General features: G+C 44.8%; 2 protein-coding genes across 2 annotated transcripts in view; one reads left to right on the top strand and one right to left on the bottom strand.

Moving 5' to 3' along the window:
- SLC5A10 (solute carrier family 5 member 10) overlaps positions 1–27,939 on the top strand; it is a 104,218-nt gene that overhangs the window by 22,709 nt on the left and 53,570 nt on the right. Inside the window, exons 8-11 of the mRNA XM_073558465.1 lie at positions 2,099–2,304; positions 5,170–5,323; positions 12,541–12,551; positions 17,170–17,191. Coding sequence (XP_073414566.1) covers positions 2,099–2,304; positions 5,170–5,323; positions 12,541–12,551; positions 17,170–17,191 — 393 coding nt within the window. The remainder of the gene's footprint in view (positions 1–2,098; positions 2,305–5,169; positions 5,324–12,540; positions 12,552–17,169; positions 17,192–27,939) is intronic.
- The window catches only part of FAM83G (family with sequence similarity 83 member G), a 33,621-nt gene continuing 6,976 nt past the window's right edge, over positions 1,295–27,939 (bottom strand). Inside the window, exons 2-5 of the mRNA XM_073558464.1 lie at positions 23,212–23,379; positions 11,725–11,849; positions 10,046–11,558; positions 1,295–5,000 (exon numbers count right to left, since the gene is read on the bottom strand). Coding sequence (XP_073414565.1) covers positions 4,629–5,000; positions 10,046–11,558; positions 11,725–11,849; positions 23,212–23,379 — 2,178 coding nt within the window. The 3' untranslated portion in view covers positions 1,295–4,628. The remainder of the gene's footprint in view (positions 5,001–10,045; positions 11,559–11,724; positions 11,850–23,211; positions 23,380–27,939) is intronic.

The following is a 27,939-nucleotide window of genomic DNA, read 5'->3' as shown; positions in this document are numbered from 1 at the left end:
TTTTTCCGCGCAGAATCTGCAGGTAAAATGACCTGCGTTTTTACACCTGCATATTCCTATAATGGAATGGGTATAAAAACGCTGCAGAATCCGCCCAAAGAATTGACATACTGCGGAAAATAAACCGTTGCGTTTCTGCGCAGAATTTTCCACAGCATGTGCACAGCGGTTTTTGTTTTCCATAGGATAACATTGTACTGTACACCACATGGAAAACTGCTGCGAATCCGCAGCCAAATCCCCAACAAGTGCACATACCCTTACTGTGTGCATTATCCATGCACTGTAACAACACCGTCCGTATTACTGTATTATCCCTGTACTGTAACATCAGTTTATTTTTTCTGTAATGTGACATTACTGTGTGCATTATCCCTGCACTGTGACATTGCTCTCCGCATTACTGTGTGCATTATCCCTGCACTGTGACATTGCTGTCCGTATTACTGCACTGTGACATCGCAGTCTGTATTATTCCACTGTGACATTGCAGTCCGTATTACTGTGTGCATTATCCCTGCACTGTGACATTGCTCTCCGTATTACTGTGTGCATTATCCCTGCACTGTGACATTGCTGTCCGTATTACTGCACTGTGACATCGCAGTCTGTATTATTCCACTGTGACATTGCAGTCCGTATTACTGTGTGCATTATCCCTGCACTGTGACATTGCTCTCCGTATTACTGTGTGCATTATCCCTGCACTGTGATATTGCTGTCCGTATTACTGTACTGTGACATTGCTGTCCGTATTACTGCACTGTGACATCGCAGTCTGTATTATTCCACTGTGACATTACTGTCCTTATTACTGTGTGCATTATCCCTCCACTGTGACATTACTGTCTGTATTACTGTGTGCATTATCCCTGCACTGTGACATTACTGTCCGTATTACTGTGTGCATTATCCCTGCACTGTGACATTACGGTCCTTATTACTGTGTGCATTATCCCTGCACTGTGACATCGCTGTCCGTATTACTGTGTGCATTATCCCTGCACTGTGACATCGCTGTCCGTATTACTGTGTGCATTATCCCTGCACTGTGACATCGCTGTCCGTATTACTATGTGCATTATCCCTGCACTGTGACATCGCTGTCCGTATTACTGTGTGCATTATCCCTGCACTGTGACATCGCTGTCCGTATTACTATGTGCATTATCCCTGCACTGTGACATCGCTGACCGTATGCCTGCACTGTGACGCCGCTGTCCGTATTACTCTGTGCATTACGCCTATATAACAGAAGCACAATATCCAGCAATGAAGTCACATAAGACGCAGCTTTAAATACAGCATTTATTTAAAACAGCTTAGAAACCATTTTACAACATACGAAAATAGTCTGAGGACTCCGCAAATGGTCTCTCAGGCTCCCACTGCGAGAAAGAAAACCTCCTCTGCTGATCTTTGGTGCTTGAGAAAAAATAACAATAAACTATCAAGTAAAATAAGCTTCAGTGTTCCCATCCATTGCAACATATGGAATGTAAATCGCAGGACGAGCAGCCATTTTATTTTGCTCTGTCAGTCGCACTCATCAGCCGCCATGTTAGAAGCTTTTCGCTCTCTCAGAATGCAGCCCTGGGGCTTTATCCATCGCACCTCAGACTTATCACTGAACTGTCCCCAGACACGGATCCAGAGAACATGGCCGCCCGCCAAGCGTTCACCTGACATAAGTGGATTTAATCCTCTCAGACAGAACATAATGGACGCTGTGTATTTACTGAGGGACGTCATGGGTTACAGTGACAAGGGATGTTTTATCCACAAAAACTGTGTGCCAAGCATTAACTGTGAATGTTTTCAACTAACCGCCATTTTGTAAACAGAAAATCAGAAAAGCGGCCATTGTTGCCCATAGCAACCTATCAGAGCTCAGCTTACATTTCTAATATGGCTCTGCAAGAATGAAAGCTGAGCCGTTATTGGATGCTATGGACCACCATATCTTTTACTTGCCACCCCCCCCCCCCCCGAAAAAAAAAGTACAATTTTCACAAAATGGCCACCCCCGCCTCGGTGACCGATACAACTACATTTTTTGTGCTCTACCAGTTCACATTTTTGTCTGTTTTTAACCTAGCTTTCAATGAAATTGGAGGCTACCAAAATCTAGAAAAAGCCTACGCATCGGCCATACCAGCCCTGGTGGTCCCGAATACCACCTGCCACCTCCCCCGCTCTGACGCCATGCATCTTTTCCGTGATCCTGTCAGTGGTGACCTTCCGTGGACGGGGATGACTTTCGGGTTAACCATCCTCGCCGCCTGGTATTGGTGCACCGATCAGGTAATTATGACCATTTTATTTTATTTTTTTTTTTACTGTAAATGTTGTGTACACAAAACAAGAGGACAACCGATCCATTTGCATGGAACTGTGACAGCAAAAGGCCTCATATAGGGTGAGGAAGAAGGCAAAATGTAGGCATCTGTTCAAAGCGCCATTTTGTTTACTAGGGCCTAGCACAAGTATTCATCTGCCCCATGCAGTAAACCCGTTGTCCATAGCAACCAATCAGAATCCAGCTTTCATTCATCTAGTGCAAGTTATAACGTGAAAGAGGAGATCCGATTGGCTGCTGTGTACAATGCCTCCACAGTCAGCAGGTACAGGGTAGAGGAGTTGCCCATAGCAACCAATCAAATCTCTTCTTTCATTCTACAACCTGCTGTGGAAAAATGAAAGCTGGAACCTGATTGGTTGCTGTGGGCATCAATTTCCTTATTTGCCAGGAATGTTTTTTGTTCACAAGGCGAAGGCATAGTGACGTTACTAGCACGGCAGTGGATGAACATTAACCCTATCAGCGCTGCTATTGCCCTAAAATCTGAGGCAAGCCTTTGTTATTTTGCTTATAATCCTCCTGTCTACAATGTAACAGCCGTCCCCATACAGTAAAATATCACAGCGTCTGATGAGCGACCAAAACACGGGTAAATGTAGCCATAAGATCTGGCCTATCAATAGGAAGATTGCACCGAAAGGAATGAATAGAACGGTGGGTACAAATGAATTGCACCCTTTAAATTGCAAATGTTCTCACACCCCCGTCTGATATATACATACATACACACATATATACATAAAGTTACATATTCACATACATACAGCGGAAAATAACCAGGCAGGGAGAGAACGGGACACTATGCCGAAGTCGCCATTTTAGATGGTCATTGCACCCTCTCTCTGGAGGACTCGCATGTCTAAAATAGAGAAAACGCTCACATGCTTACAACCATTACCATAAGACAAGGAGGTGATGCTACAAACAGTGGCGGCAGCCATTTTGTAACCGCAGCATAAATATTGGGTCCGACAGACTTTAGCCGTGTGCACATTGCACTCAGCCTTTTAATGTCGGTATATGTCAGGGTAATATACCAAAAACCACTATTTTTGCCTCTGTTGGATCAGCGGGGCCCTATACCTATGGATATGTGTTGGCTTAACCTGTCAAGGCTACTGAAACTAGTGGTGATTGTATAGGCCTTGATACTGGTCTCAAAGTAATCCAGTGGGCCAGCGCTAAGAAATCAAGTACTTAAAGCTTATGAAAACTACCCTAGCAGTGCACTGGTGGTGTGCCGATATAGACCAAGTGCATTGACACACCCCCAATGCACCTCAAGGCTAATTTGGCCTTTTTCAACATTGGAACATTGGATTCCTACAAGGCAGGTATCATATTTATTGTTATACTAAGACCTATACAGCCATACTACTAGTTTACTCCTGACATGTTCCCTTTTCAGAAAAAAATAAATAAAAGTAAGGTATGCTCCATTAATGTGCTATCTATCGGAGATATGGAAACGTGTAGCGATGGGGCGAATGGATTCCCAGGACCCGGTCCGTCGGCCTGTAGCCACTGCTTTGTGCCTGACGTGATCAGCGGCCACATCGACTAATCAGAGCTGCTAGGTGGTAAGCGGCGGTTCTCAGGGCTCCCGTCCAGCAGCCATGGATTACTGATGTGGCCAATGGACCAGCGTACTGATAATCAATTTGCACCAACTCTACAGACCAGTGGCCCTGACCCAAAACATGGCTGCCTCCAGCCTTCTGTTTTCGGAAGCCCCACTTGAAACCAATGTATAAACCCTTTTTAAGTAACTTTCTTAAACATTCTCAACACACTTTAACTTTCCATCTATTAACCTGCCCCTCTCCACCCAAAAAAAAAAATGGCTGCCGCATATTAAAATGGTGGGAACCGGTTTTGGCCCACTATGGATAATTAGAGCCACTTGGATAGGAACCTTTTTAATATCACTCCATAAAAAAAGACCTGGTTGGAATAGTTATGTAAACAGGTAGAGCAAAAAGTGCAGTAAATGCAGACCCTGCAGCCCCAGCAGCGATGGACATCATAAAAACAGTTCAGTATCCACCCAATATAAACCCGCCTGCAAGCCTCACCAAGCACGAACATATCTGGGGCCTGCTAGCACCTCTATGGCGGTAAGGCCGAGCAGCACACCGGTGGCTTATTCCAGCAGCCTTATTACACCACAGTTGGCGTTATCCATCCTCTGGGCATAGTACACAGTGTAAAGCAGCATATGCCAGCAGGGACCTGTGCCCACAAGCGAGTAACACCGGGAGCTTATTTAAAGGTCCTTGTGGCCAGGGGGACCATGCCCTCTCCTCCGAGAGTCCAGACTGCTGGCTCCTAGCTTGCTCTTTAGATGTTTCGCTTGGGACAGCTTAGAATATGGAATCCCAAACGGCGTGGTCACGTTGTCGGGGGGTACGGCACTCTGGGATTGGGGGCCGGTATAGCTGCTTCCATAGTCCTTTCCGCTCCAGTATCCTGGTCTCGGGTTGTCAGACTTCCTACTAAGCTGACGGTATGCTCCGGGACCCTCCAAGCTCTCCTTCTTGGCTCTGCCCCTGCCTACGCTCCTGGTGGCCGGGTGGGAGTGGAACCTGTCGAATCCTCCGGTGGGGCCGTTTGTGCTGTAATGGAAATGTGGTTTTGCCTTTAAGAGCAAGAAGAGAAGGATTGGGTGTTAGTATGAGTGCGGGTGCCAATTCTGCATAGCTAGCAAGGCAAATATTAGTCTTTGCAACCCCCGCTCTTTATGCAAAGAAGGATAAGACGAGACATTTATTATGGTATAATGTCATGTCCACTTTCTCACACAACAGGTCATCGTGCAGAGGTCGCTCTCAGCCAAGAACCTAAGCCATGCTAAAGCTGGGTCTATCCTCGCCAGTTACCTGAAGATGCTACCCATGATCTTTATCATCATGCCAGGAATGATCAGCCGCGCTCTTTACCCAGGTAGGAAGGGCACCTATGGTTTTTTGCCATTGTAGCCCATGATTTTTTTTTTTTTTGCCATGTGTGAGAGATACTCAATCTCGCCTTCCTCATTCCCGATTATTGGTCCATAAACCCGCTCTGGAGTAAAACGCTTCCTCGTCAGCTAATTGGATTGTTTGTGTGCCCAGAAATCATTGCTTTTGGCAGCACATCACCCAAAGTAAACAGGGATGTGCCGCCGACAATATGCAAACTGTCTGGAGACCAAAAGGCCATGTAACGATACGTCCCCCATCCAGTTTGCATTTGGCTATGTATAAAGACCTCAAGGGCTTATTTCAACCATTCATGTTGGAGACAGAAATATCTGTCTCTACGCGGTGACCATGGGAGGAAAGGACTCCGAAAAAGCCAAGCGGGCTGAGCTACGCTGTCTCCTCAATTCCCGTAGAAGTGAATGGGAGTTGCAGAAACGGCACAGCACAGCCCCGACCACTTTTTTTTCCCCGCGTAGAACGAGATATCTCATTCTCGGATACATCACGCAACAAGTGGATCTCATTTACTGAGGTCAAAATGGACAGTCCAGACTGATAACTGTATCAAACCCTCAGCAGTGAGACATTCTAGGTCCATACAGGTTTCACAGCAAGCAGAGATATTGAATGGAAGCCCCACATTCTATTACAAAAGCTGCAGAACTTTTTGTTGCACCATGATTGTCACTTACATAAAAGTGGAAAAACCCAATTACAAGTCGTTAATATACAAAGTCCTGACTCAGAAAATCTGTGTGACTCTATAGACTATTACACTCGGAGGGGGACGTGTGAAGCCTTAAATCTTCAGGAAGGGTGTGTGATGGGCAAGTGTTCCTTATAAACGTCGGAAGGAAATCATCAAACAATCATCGCGCCAAGTAATAAAGCAGAAGTGTTGATACATCCTTTTGTGTGAGAATCACACTGTACAGCTAAACTACTAATACGCCTATCATTTAGCTCCCAAATCCCTGCAAATCTGGAAAGGGACACATAATTCTGAAGTCCAGAAATGCACTAGAATACTTGATAGTCCCCCAAGTAAGGGCCCAATTTAATAGGAAGATAATTTAAGAATGCACAAATATCAGGAATGCCCGTTACTAGAGTTGAGCGACTTTGGTCGGATCGGGTTTCGTGAAACCCGAATGAAACAAAATAAGTTTCAGATGAAACTCGTCCGACTAGAGCAAAACAAAGTCGGAGTTTCGTCCAAAACCCGACCCCAATGCAAGTCAATGGGAAATAAAAGTCGGACGAAACTCCGACTTTTTTTGCTCTAGTCGGACGAGTTTCATCTGAAACTTATTTTGTTTCATTCGGGTTTCACGAAACCCGATCCGACCAAAGTCGCTCAACTCTACCCGTTACCAATTATTGGACCATCTGAAGTGGTTGGCGATAATCTGATGAACGCGCAAAAGTCTCATTTGTTGGGCAAGTTTTTAAACATCATTCTCGACAGCACATTACCCAGTGTAAACAGGACGTGCTGCCGAGAACATTATGTTCTTTGAGCCCAGAATGATCGTATTAAACATTCACCCTAATCCTCTTGGGCAGCAAAGGCAGGACAAGGAGAAAGCCCTAATGAATGGTCAGTCCGAAGAATGTTGTTCCCAACTTATAATGGGGGGCCTTCAGGTTTCATCAGGTTTTCTGCCACTTTGATGCTGCTGTGTACAGAGCTTCACCATGGCTAAGGACTACCCAACCAACTTGTCTCACTGGGCGCCAAAGACGTTGCCACAGTTTAGCCGACAATCAAGGGGCTTGAAGTCACAACAGAAGCGATCAGAGTGGCAGCCATATTTTTCAGATTTCATTACAGTTCTTTATAGGGTATCATTATAGGGGTATTTTTAACATTTTTCTATTACCAGCCCCTGGGGTGTAGAGGAAGCAGTCTCACCTGCCTCGTGGAGTCAGAGGGGGCAGAGGACCATCTAACACATAAGAAAACGCCATTCCAAGATCTGCAACTGCATTAGACTGAAAAAACCTAAACTGGCACAGGACGGTGCCAAGACAACCACCATCCCTGCGACGTGCAGGAGCAGGTGTATACAAGCCCTCATATTAAAGAAAAAAACAATCCACAGAATTAAGAGAAATTAGGTGCCACGGTAAACAGGAACACTGTGTACCGCAGACATGGAGGGCAGATTTCATAACGTACCAATCTTCGGAACACCCTCACCCATAACATCCCCGCCACACTGGGGCTTTTTTAATAAAGTAGGCGGCATTTAGATTTTTTTTTTTAAGGCTGCCATATACAGATAAGTCATATTTTATAGGGGCTGGCTATCTATGTGGGGTCTCCTGATTTGGGGGACAATGTTAGGGTAAAGAAGGAACGGGCATGGTTTATTGTAAAGGAGTTGTCCGGTGCCACTCAAATCCGCAACTGTAGCAGTAGTTGCCGATGAGATGAGCCCATATCCCTGCCGAGACGCGGGCACAATTGGCCAATAAAGAGCACACATCTCACCAGTTATGTGGGGTTGTAACATCACTGGCACCAATGCCGAAGTGTGAGGCACCGGACACCTACTTTAATCATCCGATCTAGAGGTGTCCAAAAAGATTCACAAGACTTTATTCTAGCGGCCACATCAGCCGCGCGTTGACTGCCGGACCAGATCATTACGAATCTTCTACTTGATGGCATCCTGTGGGTCCACAACGATGACATCGAGAGGGGTCTGCTAATCAGAAGAGACATTGTGGATGCCGGGGGGCAATGGACTACCAAGACCAGGGTCCAGCAAATCTTTTTGCACAACTCTCATCTGATCCTTTTGTTCTCTGGTGTCGGACAGCCACAGACTACCCCTCTGCCCATTGAAAATACATGCACGCTCAGCAAATTGAGCAGGCTTGTGGACAGATGGGCTGGGAGAAACAGCAGCAACTTGATTGGCTTCCATGAATCCCAATGTCCCTGTCTCCACTAGTAGATTTATAGGGTAGCTTAGCCGGACGTCCTGAGCATTGCATTCTCTCGCTATACAATGCAGGCATTCGCCTCCGGCTGCCGTGTAGTTAGATAAATATTCTCTTATGTATTGTTCAGGGACTTTGCCTGCAGGCAACTTCATGTTAAAGAGAGGCTCGGAAACACCAAAGGGTCCAGAGGGCGGTCATTTTATTGGTTGTGTGTAAACAGAGTGAACCTGTCGGGCAGCATCGGTAATACTGTAAGAAGAAAATTCCAATTTTAAATATTAAATTTACATCAACCCACAGATAAAAATCTACAGAAAATTTTGAGCAACTCCTTCTCCTATCAGTTCAGAGCTAAATGCAGATCTCTTCTCCATTCAGAATTCTACCCTGTTCTTGTTGTCAGAGATCCTATACAGCAATGGTCTCCACTTGGGGCTCTTGTAAAACTACAATTCCCAGCATGTCCACACTGGGAGTTGTAGTTTTGCACCAGCTGACGAGCTCCAGGTTGGTGACCGCTGCTATCAGTCAGTCCTAGCAGCAGATTCCCTTGAAAGTCACGTCTGTCTACAGACAGAAGATAAGCTGTTGTCTGTTTCCAAGGGAAACGATCAGAATTCTGTATAAGAAAATACCTTGAAATAATAGTATGCGTGACGCCATCACTTTTTCTTTTACAGTCTGATATAATACTGAAGTTTAAAGACATATCAAGCAAACCAAGCGCCCTGGTGCTACTGTACTGAAATTCAGCTTAATATCATGTTTTTACTAAAAAGTAACCTGCTGACACGATATATGTTTTAAACCAATAGCTATTACTCACAGGAACACACTAGAGTCTAGCAAAAGAAAAAAAAAAACGATTTGCAGGTACTTGTTGTAGCGGCCACATCGGAAGTCCATGGCCGCCGGACCAGGCCCTGCAGACGTCCTACTGACATCCCTGGCGGCTCTTCTGAATAGTAGACCACAATGATGTCATGGCGCAAAGCACGCCTTGTGTCGCCACGACCTACTAATCAGAAGTGGTGCCGGGAATGTTACAGGTGGTTGGAAGATCGCGGTGCTCTGGTCTGGCGGCCACAGGTTACTGACACGATCACTGGATCAGTGTCTAGCGGATCTTTTTGTTCAATTCTACTGCATCTCTTACAAAAATTATCAAATTTGCTGCGCCATATGTAAATTGAGTCTCAAGTGTCCGCTGGGCGTTACTGCACCTTTCAAGTGTCCGGCTGCGCGAGGAACATCCTATGTTATCAACAGTCTGCTGCGTACGCGCCTCGTTCCCTTGACAATATTCAAAGCAGAGAAGCATCATCCAACATGAGTTGATTGACCAGGTCTTCACTCAACAGGTTACCTGGATGGCCTCCTACCACCCCAGGCACCCAGGTTGTATATGGCGTGGGTGTCATGTTCACTTCTTATTAGGTAATCGGTGTTACTGGGAAGTAATGGCTAACAGTTTGGATGCATGATGGAGGGAATGGTGATGGGTTCCCCATAAAATCTCATGACTAAGGTCAGAGCACTTATTGGATTCAGTCTTTCGAAAAAGTAAAATAAAGACAAGAAAATGTCTACAACAACAAGTAGATACTCAGTACAACGTCCGTCAACATGTACGTCCATATACAAGTTGGTGTTCAATTAACCATTTTTGAGGGGGTTATTAAAACCCACCAATATTAAATAACGTGCATTCTACAAATCACATATTGGACAATGGGAGGTCACCTTCGTGGACATCGATACACACCTGAGAATGATCTAAAGCATAAATCCGCTCTTTCCTTTGCAAGGGGCTGTTAGACAGAACGTAGTCCTCCAGCATACTTCTCCTCTTCCCATTTTCTGTAGGATTCACTTCTAACAAGGTTTGAGAGATGTTGAGTGGACTCAAGAAGCTTCCTCTACTAATGTGACCGTCGCTAAGCTTCCGGCGAGGCGGAGGACGTTCTCCATTGGAGATTCGCTCTGAACTCCTCCTGTGCATAGACGCAGATGGGTAATATTCCTCGGACATGGAGGAGGCGTTAGATGGAGGTAGAGAACCAGAACCACTGGATGAATATTCTCCTGGGCACGGCCCAAATATACCGGTGTCATCTTCATCTTGATCGTCATTTGGTCCGTTTTCAATGAAGATGTCAATCTCTTCGGATTCTCTTCCTTCGCCGTCTACCCCATTGACTGACGGCACCGTGTTTTCCTCCATTAACGTGCTGGATTTGGTGTTTAATGTGTTCTTCATGGTAATAAAGTCTGTCACTTGTACTGTTCGAGGCTTTGGCACCGGAGGAGGATTTCCACCTGTTGGCCCGGAACCTGTGTTACGGGACACTAAATGATTATTTGCGGCTAAAGATGCAATGCCTTCTAGTGGCCTTTTTTGAGTAGGCATTTCTTGGACCTCAGAGGTGGCCTCACCGTTATGCTGCTTTGAAGTGCCACCTTCCAACTCTGATGATACTGTTTGTCTTGTATTCGAGAGAGGTCCATCTTGGCTATCCTGTTGTGATGCTCTATTTTCTGTACGACCTTCTGAAGGTCCATTTTCTCTGCTCTTCTCTTGACCTTTGCTGGACTCCTCAGGTGGAGCGCTCTTGTTTGGACATGGTTTCTGTGTGTGACCAGGTGGTCCAGAGGCATTCGTGTTGGAAGATGGACTCTCTTGCTGCTGTTGCTTCATCATCTCGATCTCCCTGGTCTGTTGCAGGAACTGAGCTGTTGCTTGGACAGTGTCACAAATCTTAATCCGGTTCATCTGAGAGGGCTGCGCATTCTTGATGTTGGGGTCAATAATATTAATGTACCCTAAAATATCACTTCCCGGCTCAGGGTCCGGCTCCACCCATGTGGGAAGATACTCAAACATATCGGCTCTTTCCATGTCTTGTAGCGCCGGGTGGATCTGGTGCTCTTCCACCTGATGCTCAAATGCAGATACTCGTGGTTTAGTGGGCAACTTCTTGGCAATTTCAGCTTCTTTCTTAGAGTCTTTGTCGGTCTCACTGGCACTCTTGATGTTAACTAAACCATATTTTGGGTTGATTAACTTTTTGGCAATGGATTCTGTGGAACCTGTGGGAATGGATGCAGGCTGTATCACCGGCTCCGGTTCTGGTTCGTTATCCATTGGGACATTTTTTAGACTGATTCCTTTGGACAGGAGATAAAGTTCCTGGAACTGGCGATCAAAGGACTCCACGACTTGGCCAGAAAGAACAGTGATAAGATTTCGGTCTATCCTCGCTGCAGACCACGTGAAGCTAAAAGAAAAGGGTACACTATTAAATAAAGTTGACTTCAATTACTATATTTAATACCCCCCTATTGACTTGAGTAATGATCAGGGTGGATGGATAGTTAACCTAGACCATGTCCTCAGTAACATGCACAATACCCACCCGTCACCCTGCATTTGTTGCTGCTCACCTGTAAGACCCACACATCGTTTTGTCTCCATCCACAAACATGAACTTCTGTCCTAGCGATCCCTTAAACTTGGTGGAGAATCTGGTGTAAAACTCTGTTCCCCCAATGCTACGGATCCGGAGGTTCTGCAAAATAATCAAAAGAAGAATAGATTAATCAGGGGCGTCTAAACATAATGTTGCACAAGTTTCAAAACAGCAAAAGATGATTCCAGGCGAGTAAGAAACCAGAAGGCACGTCACGTCGCTAATAAATAGTAGTAGATCTTTCCGCAAGTGCACGAGCAGCCGCCGCCACCACCCTTTTCCGAACAGGAGGAGCATGCGTCGAGGTTGCGGGAAACCTTCCTGATATACACACGTGAAGGCCAGCTCCTAAGTGGTACTGCACTGTAGCGTTACTACCAGATGGATTTATTACAGTGTCGGCTCCACTTTTTACCGATCTCCTATAAAGCCTGGTGTACAAACATGGCAGACACACAGAGCTTTGAGGAGGCCAGTGGAAACACATAATTGCATTATTTGGGTGGCTGATGGACGTTGGAAGAGGTGTTTCTTTGCCCCAACTTATTAAATGCATGCAGTGCATACTCAGGCTAGATTTCCAATGGCGTCTTCTCCCGTACAAGTAAATCTCTGAACCAAGAGCTATCTGGCACTTGCTCCGGTTCGCCAGGTGCTGATGCCTCGTTTCCGTCAGGGGTATTTAATGTCGTACCTCAGTTTTATCTCTAAAGCCAATTATACCCATAGGAGTGTGATCAGTCTGGAATGAGAATGATCCTGCGGACGACTGATCTGACAAACACATAAGAAAAAAAACATGTGAAACGCGCTTGCACAAAGTGGCGGATGATTGTCCCTAATAGCTCAAAATCAGATGTCTAGTTTCAAATATTCCACCGTGACAGATCCCAGATGATCATTTTGTTGCAAAAGTTTGGGAATGACCATCGGCCGATACAATCAGGTCCCGTGGTTGCATCCGCACTTGAGCAAGACTTTTAATTAAACGTTCTAAATATACTCGGCACATCCGCTCCCGTCCATTCCAGATAGGAGGGATGAGTCACTATAATGTCCCATGAGAAAACCGCCACGATACCACCAGGTGTTGTAATGAGACACTGGTAGATCTGTTTACAAGGGAGGATGCCATAACCCGCCGTGTGACTGCTCCGTGCAGTCCGACGCTTTGTAACAAGTGCTATGACAGCAGCCGAAGGGTTAATAGATGAAAAATATGGCGTCAGAACAATGTAACCAGACCTGAAACCGGAGTGTCCCTGCGTGAATAGGTGTCCCCCCCCCCCCAGCTATGGGGTGTCAATTTTTTGTTTTTGTACAAGGTGTCATGGACTCCTCACCCTCCAACCAAAACAGAGGCACGACTCAACTAATAAGGGGGTATGAATGTGTAGTTACAGTATGGTTTCTACAATGTGACACCCTCCCATAACACCATATGTGGATTTCAACAGGCTTGATCCTTTAATTCTAGGTATCTATAACGGCGGCTCCATTACAGGGCTACCCTATCTCTGACAATCCCAAAAAAACAATAAAGGGCGTCTCAGCCGACAGTGGCGGGCGACTGCTGCTTCAATTAAGTGACACACAAGCCCCTTGTTCTTGTGATCAGGACCCCCAACGATCAGACACTGTGGATAGGTTAAGATTAATCGTGGGACAACCCCATTAATTTCAGTGATTAATGTAGTATTTCTGAGACTCCCCCCACCACGGTCCTGAGATTGAGAGTCTCAAAGTCCCTTGCGTGAATGGAGGGGTGGAGTGGGGATTTGAAGTTTTGAATTCTATAACAATATGTTAAAAAGTTAAGCAATCAAATAGAATTTTGCACATCAAAATGGGAAGATTCCCTTTAAGGATAATATTGGAAATTGAAGTAGATCAAGAGGGTTAAAGGAAACTAATCCCAAAGAATTGTCATCCGTAGCATCTGGATTGTAGGAGACGATAGCATGACAAGCTGCAATAGATTGTATGGTCAAAGATATCTTATCTAGGAAGACAGGAATTTATGGGTATATTGATCAGGTCGCCAGAGTAAACAAAGGGTGTGACCGACAATAAATCAGGAAATTAAGGGCATCTGCCATGTACTGTCATTCCAGGGAAGTGATGTAAGGGTTAATATCTACCATCTACTGTCAAGCTGGGGAAGTGATCCCAGGATCGATGCGTCCGTCATCCACTGTCGTGTCTTAAGCTGGAGTCACACATAGCAATCTCGCTAGCGAGATCGCTGCCGAGTCACAACTTTTGTGACACAACAGCGATCTCACCAGCGAGATCGCTGTGTGTGACAGCGATCAGCGAGCGGCCCCCCTGCCGGTATCGCTGATCGCTGCAAGAAACCTCTGGACATTTCTTTCGTCGCTGGTCTCCCGCTGGCCAGCACGCATCACTGCGTGTGACAGGCGGGAGACCAGCGATCAGCTGTAAAAAATAAAAAAAATAAAAATATTGTTATTCTCACCTTCCGACGTCCCGCGCAGCATTCCCGCCTCTCTCCACGCTCCCGGTCCCAGTAATCCTTTGCACGAATGACCGCGAGACCGTGACATTCTCGCGGTCATTCTCGCAAAGGATCACTGTGACCGGGAGCGTGGAGAGAGGCGGGATGGCTGCACGGGACGTCAGAAGGTGAGAATAACAATATTTTTTATTTTAATTCTATTTTTTTTTTTTTTTTTTTTTTTTTACAGGGATGGCATCAGCGCTAACGAACACAGCGATGCCGTGCGCTCGGCATCGCTGTGCTAATCGCTGGTGAAGCTGTCTGTGTGACAGCTCACCAGCGATCACATAGCGACTTACCAGCGATCCTGACACGTTGATATCGTTGTCGGGATCGCTGGTAAGTTGCTATGTGTGACTCCAGCTTTAGAAGTAATCCCACGATCGATGCATCTGCTACGTACTGCCGTGCCTTAGAAGAGATTCCAGGATGGATGCACCTGCCATCTACTGCCGTGCCTAAAGAAGTGATCCAAGGATTGATGCACCTGCCATCTACTGCCGTGCCTTAGAAGTGATCCCAGGATCTTTGCATCTGCCATCTACTGTCGTGCCTGGGAAGTGATCATAAGTTTCAGAGCAGAAATTCCCATATACGGGGAGCCCCATTACAAAACGTTCCTAGTGTCGTCTCACATACACCGGCTGCAATTATATTTGCACTCCAATGTCGCTCCCAACAACACGCACATGCCATCCTACATCAGACTTTCTATACACAAAAGGATCTAGAACTGCCACCATGGCTGTGTGCCGAGAGCATGGTCACTAGTATCTCACAGGGAGGTCCTATATAGTCTGGTCCCTGCCAAGTGTTCTTCAGGACCCGATACAACTGCAGCAAACCTTCAGCTGTGTGAACAGGACCTGATCAGGACAGGTTTTATAGTCTCTGGCGATAACAAGTATACATCCATTCACTGACACCAAGCAGAGATCCTGAAACAGTGAAGAATTGAACAGAGTCTATAAGAAAAGCGGAATTTTTTTTTTATTATTATTATACAATGATTAAACTTTCATTATAACACTGGAATGTCCCTTTTAAAGAAGGGAAATATCCCTATAGTCATGTCCTGGGGGATATCACACTGAATTAAAGGGAATTTCCACAGTACAGCTGAATTTCTGGTAATTTGTTATAATGTGCAGGATGAATGAAATAACTAATTTATAAAAAAATATATCTATCTACAGTCTTCAATACAATGATTTCCACCGCCGGTACATCGCCTGTGATATCATGTCACATGATTATAGCAACCAATCAAGGCATGACTGTGTTGAAAAAATATCAAGTGTTGTGATTGGCTGCTAAAATCATGTGCTGGAGGATTACCAAACTGCAGCTCTGTGATTGGCTGCCGTAATCATGTGACATCACTTGCCGGCGATATTGAAGTACTGAATACTGAACTATTGCACTATGTATTACAAGCAAGGGATCGGGCGCCCAATGGCCACTAAAAAAAAAATGGAAAGTTTAAAAAAAGTTTTAAAACATTTAATCACATCACCCAACTCTTCCTCATCAAAAAAAAAAAAAAAAAATCTACTTGGCCTTGTTGTGTCTGTAAAAGTCTGATCAAAACCTAAAAATTGTTTACAGCTCATCCCACAAAAAAAACAATCCCTCATATGACTATGGGGACCAAAAATTAAAAAACTTCTTGTTTTGCAATTAGAGGAGAAAATAACGAGTCTTTAAGGGGTGAAGGTGCAGCATATGGGGTGACATGAAGCATCCTCTGCCCTATAGCAATAGCGGGGCTGGATCCTGGTTCTCCGCAGCCGCGGGTGGGAACGTTCCTCATAAGACGGCACGCTTACGTATCACCTGATAATAGCTTCCCAGACAGACAACAAAACCGCATTGTGGACCGGTGTGTGGGAATGTGCCCCCCCCTCCAATGACGAAATACTCTCACCTCCAACCTGCATTGTATGCATTGCACAGCCCGCTCCCTGCCTCCTGGACATAGACATTTCTGCATACAATCTGCAGAGCAGGTACTACTAGGGGCCATTCCGAAGGGTGGGAAAGCTGGGTGACAGTCCTTGGGGGTGACCACGCCGCTCCTACATAGGGTGTGTGTGTGTCCCCCCCCCCGCGATCCCACACTCCGAGCCATCAAACCAAAACTAAGAGAGATTTACTATTTCGTCTCGCGATCAGCCCCAGGGACGAATACAATCCGTTCTCTTGCTGCAGGGTGCGCAGGTGAATACGTGGACACCTTCATTCCTATCATATCAAACCGCACACGAAGGAGGAGCCGCCATCTGGCTGTTTGCTTTCACATCGTCCTTGATAAGGGAGAGGTGCAATGACTACAAAAGAGGCCATTTTTCTTCCTTGTTCAGCTGGTCCAAAGGACTGGGCATGTTCGCTTTCAGCATGACTGATCGTTTTCAAACAGCTTCACTACATTCGAACAAGCCCACCATGCAAGTGTGTGGAGGGTCCTGGGGAATAGATATTGACTGGGGTGTCACCACCTTTAGCCAATCTGACCCCCGCTGACATGCAAAACAAAGCGGCCATGACACTACAGGCGTGGGGGACTCCTGAGGCTCCATTCAAGTGCGTTTAGCCCTTTCCCCACCCTTCTCAAGTTCATCTCCAGCGTCTGACATCACCCCCATCATTGTACAATCACTCAATTGTTTCATCCCATTGAAGTGTCACTTATTACCATCTGTGTCTGTCAGTGCTCTCCACCACTGCAAATCCCCCCCAGCCACAGAGGAGAGCATGGACCCCCACCGCAAACTGCCTGACTTCCATTTGATCTACAGAGATAGGCCAAGTGTTATTTCTATCATGTCCTCACAAGCACGCCTCGCAGGCAGGGAGGCACCCATGGGTGCTCAGGAGACACCTCACGCGTAGGAGCAGCAGACGTCAATGTACCGGACAGGTGGCCCCCTAAACTAGTAATCTGGCAGCATGTAGACACGTGTTATATATCATAACCACATTAAGGATAAACAACCCATAAACATTAATGTATATAATGGAGTGACGGGTTTAGGAAGCATATGGACAATCGCAAAAATATGACAATAAACACAGAAAAGAGAAGCGATCAAAAAAGGTCCAAAAAAACTAAATAATTCAAAGGATAAAAAATTGAAACTTTATTGAAATATGACCAAGGTACAGGGAAAGTGAAAACAAGCCAAACATGACCATGGTAGCACAAGGGCGACAAAGTGGGGCATACAAGGGTTTCTGGACAGTGTATGGGAAAGCAAATTGCTAAGGCATTGTTATGTTGGCAACATTGAAAATATAGCACCCATCCCCAGAATACACGTATTATAAATACCACCCAACAGGATATATTAATATAACAACACTGAGTCAAGGTATACACATCTTTACCTGTTGGAATGGGAAATGAAAGTCCACCCAAGTATGACCCCCCCCAACGCACGTTTCGGCAACTGGCCTTTCTCAAGGGGTGATGGGAAATGAGGGAAGTGAGGGATATTTAAAATAGAGTCCACCAATAGGATGATGAGTCACACACATGTAAGGAATCAGGCCGATCATATGGTTAATAGGAATCACTCACAAGGGTGGCGCTTGTAACCATGGTTGCATCACACAAACCACATAGCTCCATATGACAACAACCCATGTAGCGATATCCAGCAGGAAGGGGGCAGACAAATACTACAACCAATGTACAATTATAAGAACCATCACTGTCCCATATAGGGTATCATAAAGGATCTCCAATATATAAACATGGCAGAGCTGCGCCCCGTCCTATGTTTATGACAACAGCGGGCACACTAATAATGGGCGGTAGTAACGTCAGGACGGCCACTCCCCCTACTGAGTCACATGAGAAAGCACGTCCTATCATAACGACGCGGTCCCAGAAGAGACCACGTCATAAGCTCCTCCCCTTAAGGACTCAGAGGTGGCGACACGTCTAACCTTAGTGACGCACTCCGTCACCTTGGCAACCCTGGCGGCGGACAACGTCAGCATCGCCCGATCATGGCCATGTCACCAACTCCTCCCCCCTATGAGTCATATGTGACGCGGCGTCCAACCCCTTCCTGCTGGATATCGCTACATGGGTTGTTGTCATATGGAGCTATGTGGTTTGTGTGATGCAACCATGGTTACAAGCGCCACCCTTGTGAGTGATTCCTATTAACCATATGATCGGCCTGATTCCTTACATGTGTGTGACTCATCATCCTATTGGTGGACTCTATTTTAAATATCCCTCACTTCCCTCATTTCCCATCACCCCTTGAGAAAGGCCAGTTGCCGAAACGTGCGTTGGGGGGGGTCATACTTGGGTGGACTTTCATTTCCCATTCCAACAGGTAAAGATGTGTATACCTTGACTCAGTGTTGTTATATTAATATATCCTGTTGGGTGGTATTTATAATACGTGTATTCTGGGGATGGGTGCTATATTTTCAATGTTGCCAACATAACAATGCCTTAGCAATTTGCTTTCCCATACACTGTCCAGAAACCCTTGTATGCCCCACTTTGTCGCCCTTGTGCTACCATGGTCATGTTTGGCTTGTTTTCACTTTCCCTGTACCTTGGTCATATTTCAATAAAGTTTCAATTTTTTACCCTTTGAATTATTTAGTTTTTTTGGACCTTTTTTGATCGCTTCTCTTTTCTGTGTTTATTGTCATATTTTTGCGATTGTCCATATGCTTCCTAAACCCGTCACTCCATTATATACATTAATGTTTATGGGTTGTTTATCCTTAATGTGGTTATGTTCTAATATTTCTGTGTTATGCACAGGTTTTTTTGTTCTTTCGGATATGGATTTCCGGGCTAAAGACAAGGCCTGGCTTGGACAAATTGACCAGGTATTCGGATCCAGTGGGATCGAGTCACAGCTGTCTGAGGATCAATCACTTGATAGTCAAGCCCTTGAGATTGAAAAGCTGTTATTAAAACGCACCAAAATATGGTGGAATAGGGCTTTTTTGGAGAAATATGTTTCCTCTAATATGATCCCGAGGGGTCTTCGGGTTAGGGTCACTCCTTCTTTTCCAATTGAGGATGATGACTTCATCAAACGTTGGGAGGAAGCCTGTGGCACCTGCTCGTTAATTTTTATGAAGTTGCTAATTGAGCGTAATTCTAAGATCATTGTAGACCTTGATAAAACAATAGATGATATTGAACGAAATTTTAAGGCAGTATGTGCATCTGAGAAGATTGCTGCTTTTGAATCTAGAATTGAGAAGAATTTGGACTTATGTGTTAAAAAAATCAACGAAACTCAGGCCTCTAAATTTCAACGTGATATTAAAGACTTTGCAAATAAGGGTGTTTATTTTTGGAGGAAACCTAACAGCAGAGCTCCAGGCCTACGTGGAGTCTCCTCAGTGGGTTCTCTATCCTCTATGAGTGACTCTTCAGAGTGGTCTACATCTTCTATAACAACACGGTCTGGTTCAAGGCCAAAGAGAGTGAGAGATGTCAATTTCCATCCCTATAAGCGGATGCAATTCAAGTCTCCTGAACGCAAGAAAAGTAATAAGGTAATTAATCTTAGTTCTCACGTTCTGACCGACTCTGACTTGTCACTATTAAGTAGAGGACTCACCTTTTCTCCCAAATCTCATTTCAACACCTTTATGGCCATAAAGGATCTACATTTATTTGCTAGATCCCTGATTTTTAAAAAACATTTCTTTGACCCTGATTTGCAAAGCCTTTTTCCCACAGAAACGGAACAACTAGCCTTACAAGACCTTGAGGATCTTTCCACCGAACACGAATTTGGCGAAGGAGGTAAGATTCCTCAATCTCTTAAAATCAAGTCCAAAAAATTCCCCCCTCTTACATCTTGTTCAGCTGTCGATCTCTTTGTCCAGGTAGTTACCAGAGACTTTATGAATATCCCAAGAGGTATTGGTAGAGACAACCTTAGTCGCGATGAACGCAGTAGATTGGACGTCCTGAGGGGGCTTCCAGATGTTGTGTTAAAACCAGCTGACAAAGGGGGAAATGTGGTTATCTGGCCCAAACTCCTCTATGAGAAGGAGGCCCTTCGACAACTAAACAATAACATCTGCTATAAACGCCTAACGTTTAACCCTCTTTCGTCATTTGTAACTCAATTAAATAAAATCCTTGACTTAGCTGTCTCCAATGGGGTTATTACTAAGGAATTGGCTGGCTCCCTCAAGGTACAGGAACCAACCATAGCAACATTCTACCTGTTGCCCAAGGTACACAAGAGTCTGGAGGCCCCACCAGGACGTCCGATTATTTCTGGTTCTGGTAACTACCTGGAAAGAGTCAATCGTTGGATTGACTCTAAGCTACAACCCCTTGTGGAGAGCCTGCCCTCTTTTTTATTGGATACGGGTGAGTTTCTAAAGAGAATTGATGGGCTTCACATTGGCATCGGTACCATGCTGGTGACGGGGGATGTAGAATCCTTATACACCAGTATTCGGCATAAAGATGGACTCTCAGCTACAAAATATTTTCTTAATATGTCCAACTTACCTCTTGAGATTGTTTCCTTGGTTCTGGAATTGCTCGAGTTCTCCCTAACACATAACTTCTTTACCTTCATGGGGTCCTTCTACCTGCAGCTCCAGGGGACAGCGATGGGGGCATCGTTTGCACCATCGTATGCCAACCTGTTCCTGGGGCTGTGGGAGAGGGACCTCCCCCTGTCTGACCAGTATCAGTCGATGGACCGCATCCCCCTTTGGGTGCGGTACATCGACGATATTTTTCTGGTCTGGCAGGGAAATGAGGTACAATTATCCAACTTTATGGAGAGGATTAACTCAAACGACAGAAACATTCATTTAACATATCAGTATGACATGACCAAGGTAAGCTTTCTTGATGTCAAAGTGTGGAGAGATAATGATAATATACTCCAGACTAGCATTTTTAGGAAGGAAACTTCTTCCAATATGCTTCTTCATGCCTCCTCAGCTCACCCCAAATCACTGATAAATTCGATTCCAATTGGACAGTTCCTGCGTTTACGCAGGATCTGTTCCAGTGATAAAGATTTTGAATCTCAAGCCCAGGATCTTTCGGATAGGTTCTTGGAGAGGGGTTATAGCAGGCGAGCAATTAAGAGAGCTTACAATCGTGCTAGATGGTCTACGCGCCAATCCCTGCTATACAAGCAGAGAGATAATAGATCTTGTAATAAAATTCGCTTTATCACCAATTATCACGCTCAATTTTCTAAAATGAGAAGCTGTTTACAAAGGGCGTGGCCCATCCTTCAGACGGACCCCATTTCGGGCGATGCTGACGTTGTCCGCCGCCAGGGTTGCCAAGGTGACGGAGTGCGTCACTAAGGTTAGACGTGTCGCCACCTCTGAGTCCTTAAGGGGAGGAGCTTATGACGTGGTCTCTTCTGGGACCGCGTCGTTATGATAGGACGTGCTTTCTCATGTGACTCAGTAGGGGGAGTGGCCGTCCTGACGTTACTACCGCCCATTATTAGTGTGCCCGCTGTTGTCATAAACATAGGACGGGGCGCAGCTCTGCCATGTTTATATATTGGAGATCCTTTATGATACCCTATATGGGACAGTGATGGTTCTTATAATTGTACATTGGTTGTAGTATTTGTCTGCCCCCTTCCTGCTGGATATCGCTACATGGGTTGTTGTCATATGGAGCTATGTGGTTTGTGTGATGCAACCATGGTTACAAGCGCCACCCTTGTGAGTGATTCCTATTAACCATATGATCGGCCTGATTCCTTACATGTGTGTGACTCATCATCCTATTGGTGGACTCTATTTTAAATATCCCTCACTTCCCTCATTTCCCATCACCCCTTGAGAAAGGCCAGTTGCCGAAACGTGCGTTGGGGGGGGTCATACTTGGGTGGACTTTCATTTCCCATTCCAACAGGTAAAGATGTGTATACCTTGACTCAGTGTTGTTATATTAATATATCCTGTTGGGTGGTATTTATAATACGTGTATTCTGGGGATGGGTGCTATATTTTCAATGTTGCCAACATAACAATGCCTTAGCAATTTGCTTTCCCATACACTGTCCAGAAACCCCTGTATGCCCCACTTTGTCGCCCTTGTGCTACCATGGTCATGTTTGGCTTGTTTTCACTTTCCCTGTACCTTGGTCATATTTCAATAAAGTTTCAATTTTTTACGTGTTATATATCGCCTGGTGATATATTGCGCAGATCCGAACATGCTGCACGTCCTTACCTTATAAAACATGACCTGCACCGTGAGGGCAGAAACCAAGACATCATAGTCCTCAATTCTGGGACAATAGGGCCCCTTCCCTTCTCCTGAGTAGGGTGGTCTAAACTGCTATTACCACCCACATCCGTGCAGACGTGGGCACTGTACAATATAAACTTCAGAGGCTCGAGGTCTGTGCCAAGTGCTACAACTTTACAATATAATTTGTGCATCAATTTCTCCCTTTGTTTCAAGATCTCTTCCTATTATCATCAAATGAAAATCCTTCTACCAGATGAGGGTTTGATAAAATGATATCTAGTCATCTCAGATAAACACATCAGGAGAAAACTCATCTGTGCTGATGGTTAGTTGCAATGTATCAATTTAGGGAAGGTAGTAACAAAGTAATATTTACAGGGATTGCTTTACAGTACACTACCTCTCCATACATCATATAACTGTTTAAGGGCCCCCCATACAGATTCAGACATGAGGGGACCGCCATGGGGTCCTAACTCACAACAGAAGATATCAGGGGAAGGATGAATTTCAACAACTGGTCCTTTTATTATCAAGCGAGATGCGCGTCCATCAATCGAGCGTGTGCGTGCGATGTTGGGGTGATGGGGAGGGAAGCAAACCACTATTGTGAAGGTATGTGGACCCTTTAGGGTACCCTCTAAATAACACAAATAAAACAGACCCAAAATGCGATAGCCTTCTAGTCTTACCTTGAGGTGACCTCTGTGCATTTGAGCCTTCTCACACATCTGTAGGAAATATTTTACTTCTGACTCATTGAGAATGATGTACACCGAGACCTTCCTCTTGAATCCCGACTCAAGCAGATCCTTAAATATGTCCAGATCAGTGAAGAGGTCCATGACCACCGCAATAACCTGGAGGGGTAAAAAACAAACAAACAAAGGATTAAACTACATTCAGTATAACAGCAGAATCCTCTCATTCATGGTTATTGCATGTTGGGTATAAAAAAGACGTAAAGAGGACAGTGGGGCCCTACCTGGGGTCAGATCATGTCCTTCTAGATGGTTTGACCCTTGCATTAGTCCTGGACAAGAAATATGGGCACCATTTCAATTATTACATACCCTGATATGGTATCGCCAAAATCTTAATGGATCATGCAATAAAAAGTGTTATTAAAAGCAGTGTAAGAGAAGGCCCAATTACCATTTTAAGTCATTTCAAAGTTTTAAAAAAAAAATCCCCAAGTTTTCCTTTAGCAGCAAAGTTGTCGTTCTGTAAGAAACCTTTATCGGCTATCTTGAAGTGGATGATAACCATGTGATCGCTGACTACTGAGACCCTCACACTGATCCCGAAAATGGGGGGTTTCAAAGCCTCGTATGTAAACAGAGCAGTATTGAGCATGTGCAACAGACAGTAAAATGAACCAAGGCTGCACATGCTCAGTATGCTCTGTTCACACAGGGGACTTTGGACCTATGTCCTGGTGGTCAGACCCACTCCTTTGTGCTGTTAATGGGACAATCTGACGTTCTGTCTATCGTGAAGAACCAGAGCGTCCTTGTGTCCCGCCATTATTTTAAGTTGTGTGTTTTGACAGTGTGCATTGACACTGTGCGTTACCATTGGCCTTGACGATGGCTCACCAGGAGACGCTCCGCGGCATTAACCCTATTGTGTTATGTCGTTTGACATCATCTCCAGTCACATCCAGAGATACGTTCAAAATTCTACTGGTCGCCCTTGGAAACAGACAACAGTTTGTCTTCGCTTGTCGTCAGACATGTGACCTCCCACAATGCACAGTTAGAATAAAGCAGCGGAACGCTCTACTCTAGAAGAAAACATCGGCCGTAGACAGTACGGCGGGCCGGGCTGCCGCACGGAGGGGGCGGTTTCGGGTTTCTCTCCTAGCCTACTTCACACCATATCTTTCATCGGTGTCATTTTCTCACACGCCCTGCGCAGAACCCAGAACAATCCGCCAACGTTTAATTAATGCTCAGCCGGGATGAGAACGGGAAGCAGCATCCCCGCCCGGCCTATAATTATTTTATGTAAGGAGACGTCACCCTGAGCTGCTGACAAGAAAGAAAGATCCCCTGCTGTTTTATTTAAAGGGAAGTGGTCATCAGAAAAGTAAAAAAAAAAAAAATTATGGGCATTTTTTTGCATTTTTTTTTTTTTTTGCTTAAATCCTAAGATTGGGGTCTAAATGTTGAGCATGTGGTGAGTAACGCATTGGTCGTGCGTGTGGATGACTGCTCCTCCTTACAAAGGGGGATTCAACTTAAGACCACGGCCGATCAAGAGACCAGGGTCAAAGACTCCCCAGTATACATGAAGCAGTGCTGCACATGCATGACCTGACCACCCTATTAACTCTGGTCGTACATGTCCACGCCCTCTCCATTTAAGCGGGACTTCGGACCCCTTGATTTGTGGTATGGGCGAGGTGGGGTCTCGGCAATTGTACATTAATTACCTATCCGTCGTTTATGGGACTACACCTTTAAGGTGATGGAAAGTATATGGCTAGGACAAGTCATCACTTCCTAATGAATGGGGGGGGTGTTCGGCTGCCATGACCCCCTTGCCCACTGAGCCACATAATGAATGGAGTAGTTCCCTGCAGAGTTCATGTGCAGGATAATTGACAAAGGGATCCCGTCCCTCCATTTTTGGGTTTGTGGAGGTCAGATTGTTATAGCCCCTTTTAAAGGAGATGAAAAAGGTCTTTGTTTTTCCTCTCCAGAAACAGCGCCGCTCTGGTCATCTCAGGTATTGCAGCAGAGTTTTAAAAACTCCCTGCCAAAGATGGTCCCGTGGGGTCTTGCCAGGTCCATATTAATTGATATTTACAGGAGATTTATTGCATCGGAGGGAGGAAATGCTCTTAAGACGCCTCTATTTCAGCCGCCTATACCAGCCTAGGTGCCAACCACTCATTGTTAGGGCTGTTTTGTACATTTTTTAGGCCGGGCTGTGCACACTGGGGGGTACTACCAATATTACATGTCAATAAAGTTTTCATTTGATATCAGACTAGAAAGCATAAGATAAGAATAATGGGAGTTATCTTCCTACTTTACTTGGCTGCAGTACATAGGATTTTGCAATCATTACCTAAAATACAGATATGCCCAATTATTAACAATTATATTAACTGTGCTGCCCTTGAAGCCAATCAGATATTCCAAACCTTCAAACTGTTCAGTTCCACGGAATCTTGGATAGGTGATAAGATGTAATTTTGGGAACACCCCTTTAAATAAGTTTCTTAAAGGCGATCTCCGCCCAAAAAGTAAAGCAAGACTACTTATTAGTACATCATAAGTTAAAGCGCTAGCCAAAGTCTGGCAATGATATCTGTTGTACTTTCAGAGATACTGGCATTTTTTTCTACTCTGTGGTAGCAGCCATTTTATTAAGAATAAAAACAGGAAGTGCAGCCATGTTGGTCATTATCAATGATTTCACTGCTCTGAAAACTGTCACTTTATTACTGAGGGTACACAGAGATAAAATGATGAACTACTTTCAATTTATGAGAGGTTGATTCAAAAGAGACGACTAATAAAACTGCACTTCCTGTTTGCACGTTTGTTAAAATGGCCGCCGCGAATGAACAGAAAAATGCCAATATCTCTGAAAGTAAAACAGCTAGGATTATGAAATTTTGGCTACTGCTCTAACTTCTCATTTGCTAACGTTATAATATCATTTTGTTTCGGGTAGAAATCCCCTCGAAATCTCATAACTGTTTGTGAGACTTCTTTCTCCAGGCCGCTGAGCCTGCATTTCCCTGTTTGCACACAAAGGAAATAACAACAAAAAGAAAGAAAATAATCTCTGTGTACCAGAGGATTAGCCGGCCCGGGGCCCAGCACACAAACACTGCCTGTTATTCCCAGTCAGCAGATGGTGGCCTTGATCTTACTGCTCCTATCGTGACTAGTCAGCTCCTGTTCTCTGTCTGGGCCGGATAATAAGCGAGTGACAGATTTACTAAAAACAGATCCCAGCACTTTTGGACTCTGTTCACGTTCTCACTGTTGATTTTGGATCTCGCTGGCTTCCAACCAACCTCCTTCATACTGAAATGTTTTTCATTACTGACGTCAATGGACAGAAAAAAAAAAATCATTCAGAATCCAGAAAATTTCTATCAGGAGGAAGGAGGGAACTGACATCTGCACTGGGCTTATCTCTGTCTCAGAAAAGAAGTTGTCACACGGTTAAAGGAGTCAGGTGTCCAAAACGCAGTCTGCAAAGCAGCGGCGCGAGAGCTCTTTCACCCTTCCCAAAGAGGGAAAATTTTGTTTTTACAGTTTTGGGGAGTTCTATTACAATTTGGAAGTTTTTTTTTACTTTTTTAGCCCCCCTGAGGGGCCTTGAACCAGTGATCACTTGTTCTATTTACTGCCATACCACGGTGGATTTCGGGAAGGGCTTTAAGGGGTTTTCCAGGATTAGAAAATATGTCTGCATTCGTCCTAAAACGGCAAGCAATACCGCTGCCTACAGGCGGTGTGCGGTATTACAGTTTAGCTTCATTGAAGTGAATAATGCAGAACTGTAATTCCAGATGCAAGCTGTAGTCAGAGTGGCACTGTTTTTTTTGTTTTTTTTTTAAAAAAAGGTAGTCTTTCATAATCTAACCCTGGAAAACACTTAAGCTGATCATAAATGGAGGGGCAGCATTTTAGCAACTTGTGGGGGTCTCCGTAACCCTGGACTCTGGATCTGGTGGATCATTCACATACATTTTGGACATTGCTACATGGGTTGCAGCCCAGCTCCGATATGAAGATGGCAGACATGTTTTCTTTCCCTTTAGACTAACCCTTCATCTAATTATCTCCCTTATTTATAAGTATTGCGACTTCATCACATGACAACGTGGATGTGAGGTCCCCAGGTGTTTGGATGGCGGCATGCAGATACAAGCAAATTTTTGTAAAGAAGTTTAATAAAATAAAGCCTCCCTTTTGAAAGGGCTCTTCCTATTTTCCTAAATGGGTATATCTTTAGATAGAGCTTGTAATTATAAGCACTTTTGCATTTTACTGTTTATTAAAATTTCCAGCTGTTCTTGAGATATTAACACTTTTACAGCTCGTTGCCCTGGAGACCGACCACCGCTGCTAGACAACAAAATGAGTAGTTCTTACAGGCGCTTTTCTATTGAGCTTAGAAGCGCCATTTTTATGCCGGAGCGCACCTCTACCTCTTAATTCCCACCAGCTTCATTGCAGCGCTTAAAAACTATACAGCAGCGGTGGTCGGTCTCCTAGGCAACGAGCTGTAAATAAGTGTTAATATCTCAAGAACGACTGCAAATATTAATGAGCAGTAAATTGCAAATGTGCTCGTTTTTACAAGCTCTATCCTGGTGATATCTATCTATGAAGATGAGATCAACCCCTTTAAGTCATTTCGAAACCTCCAGACCTTTCTAGTCATAT

The sequence above is a fragment of the Dendrobates tinctorius genome, unplaced genomic scaffold (genome assembly GCF_039654945.1).
Source record: "Dendrobates tinctorius isolate UK_male_01 unplaced genomic scaffold, ASM3965494v1 ptg000257l, whole genome shotgun sequence".
NCBI lineage: Eukaryota > Metazoa > Chordata > Amphibia > Anura > Dendrobatidae > Dendrobates > Dendrobates tinctorius.
This window is presented reverse-complemented; position numbering and strand designations above follow the sequence as displayed.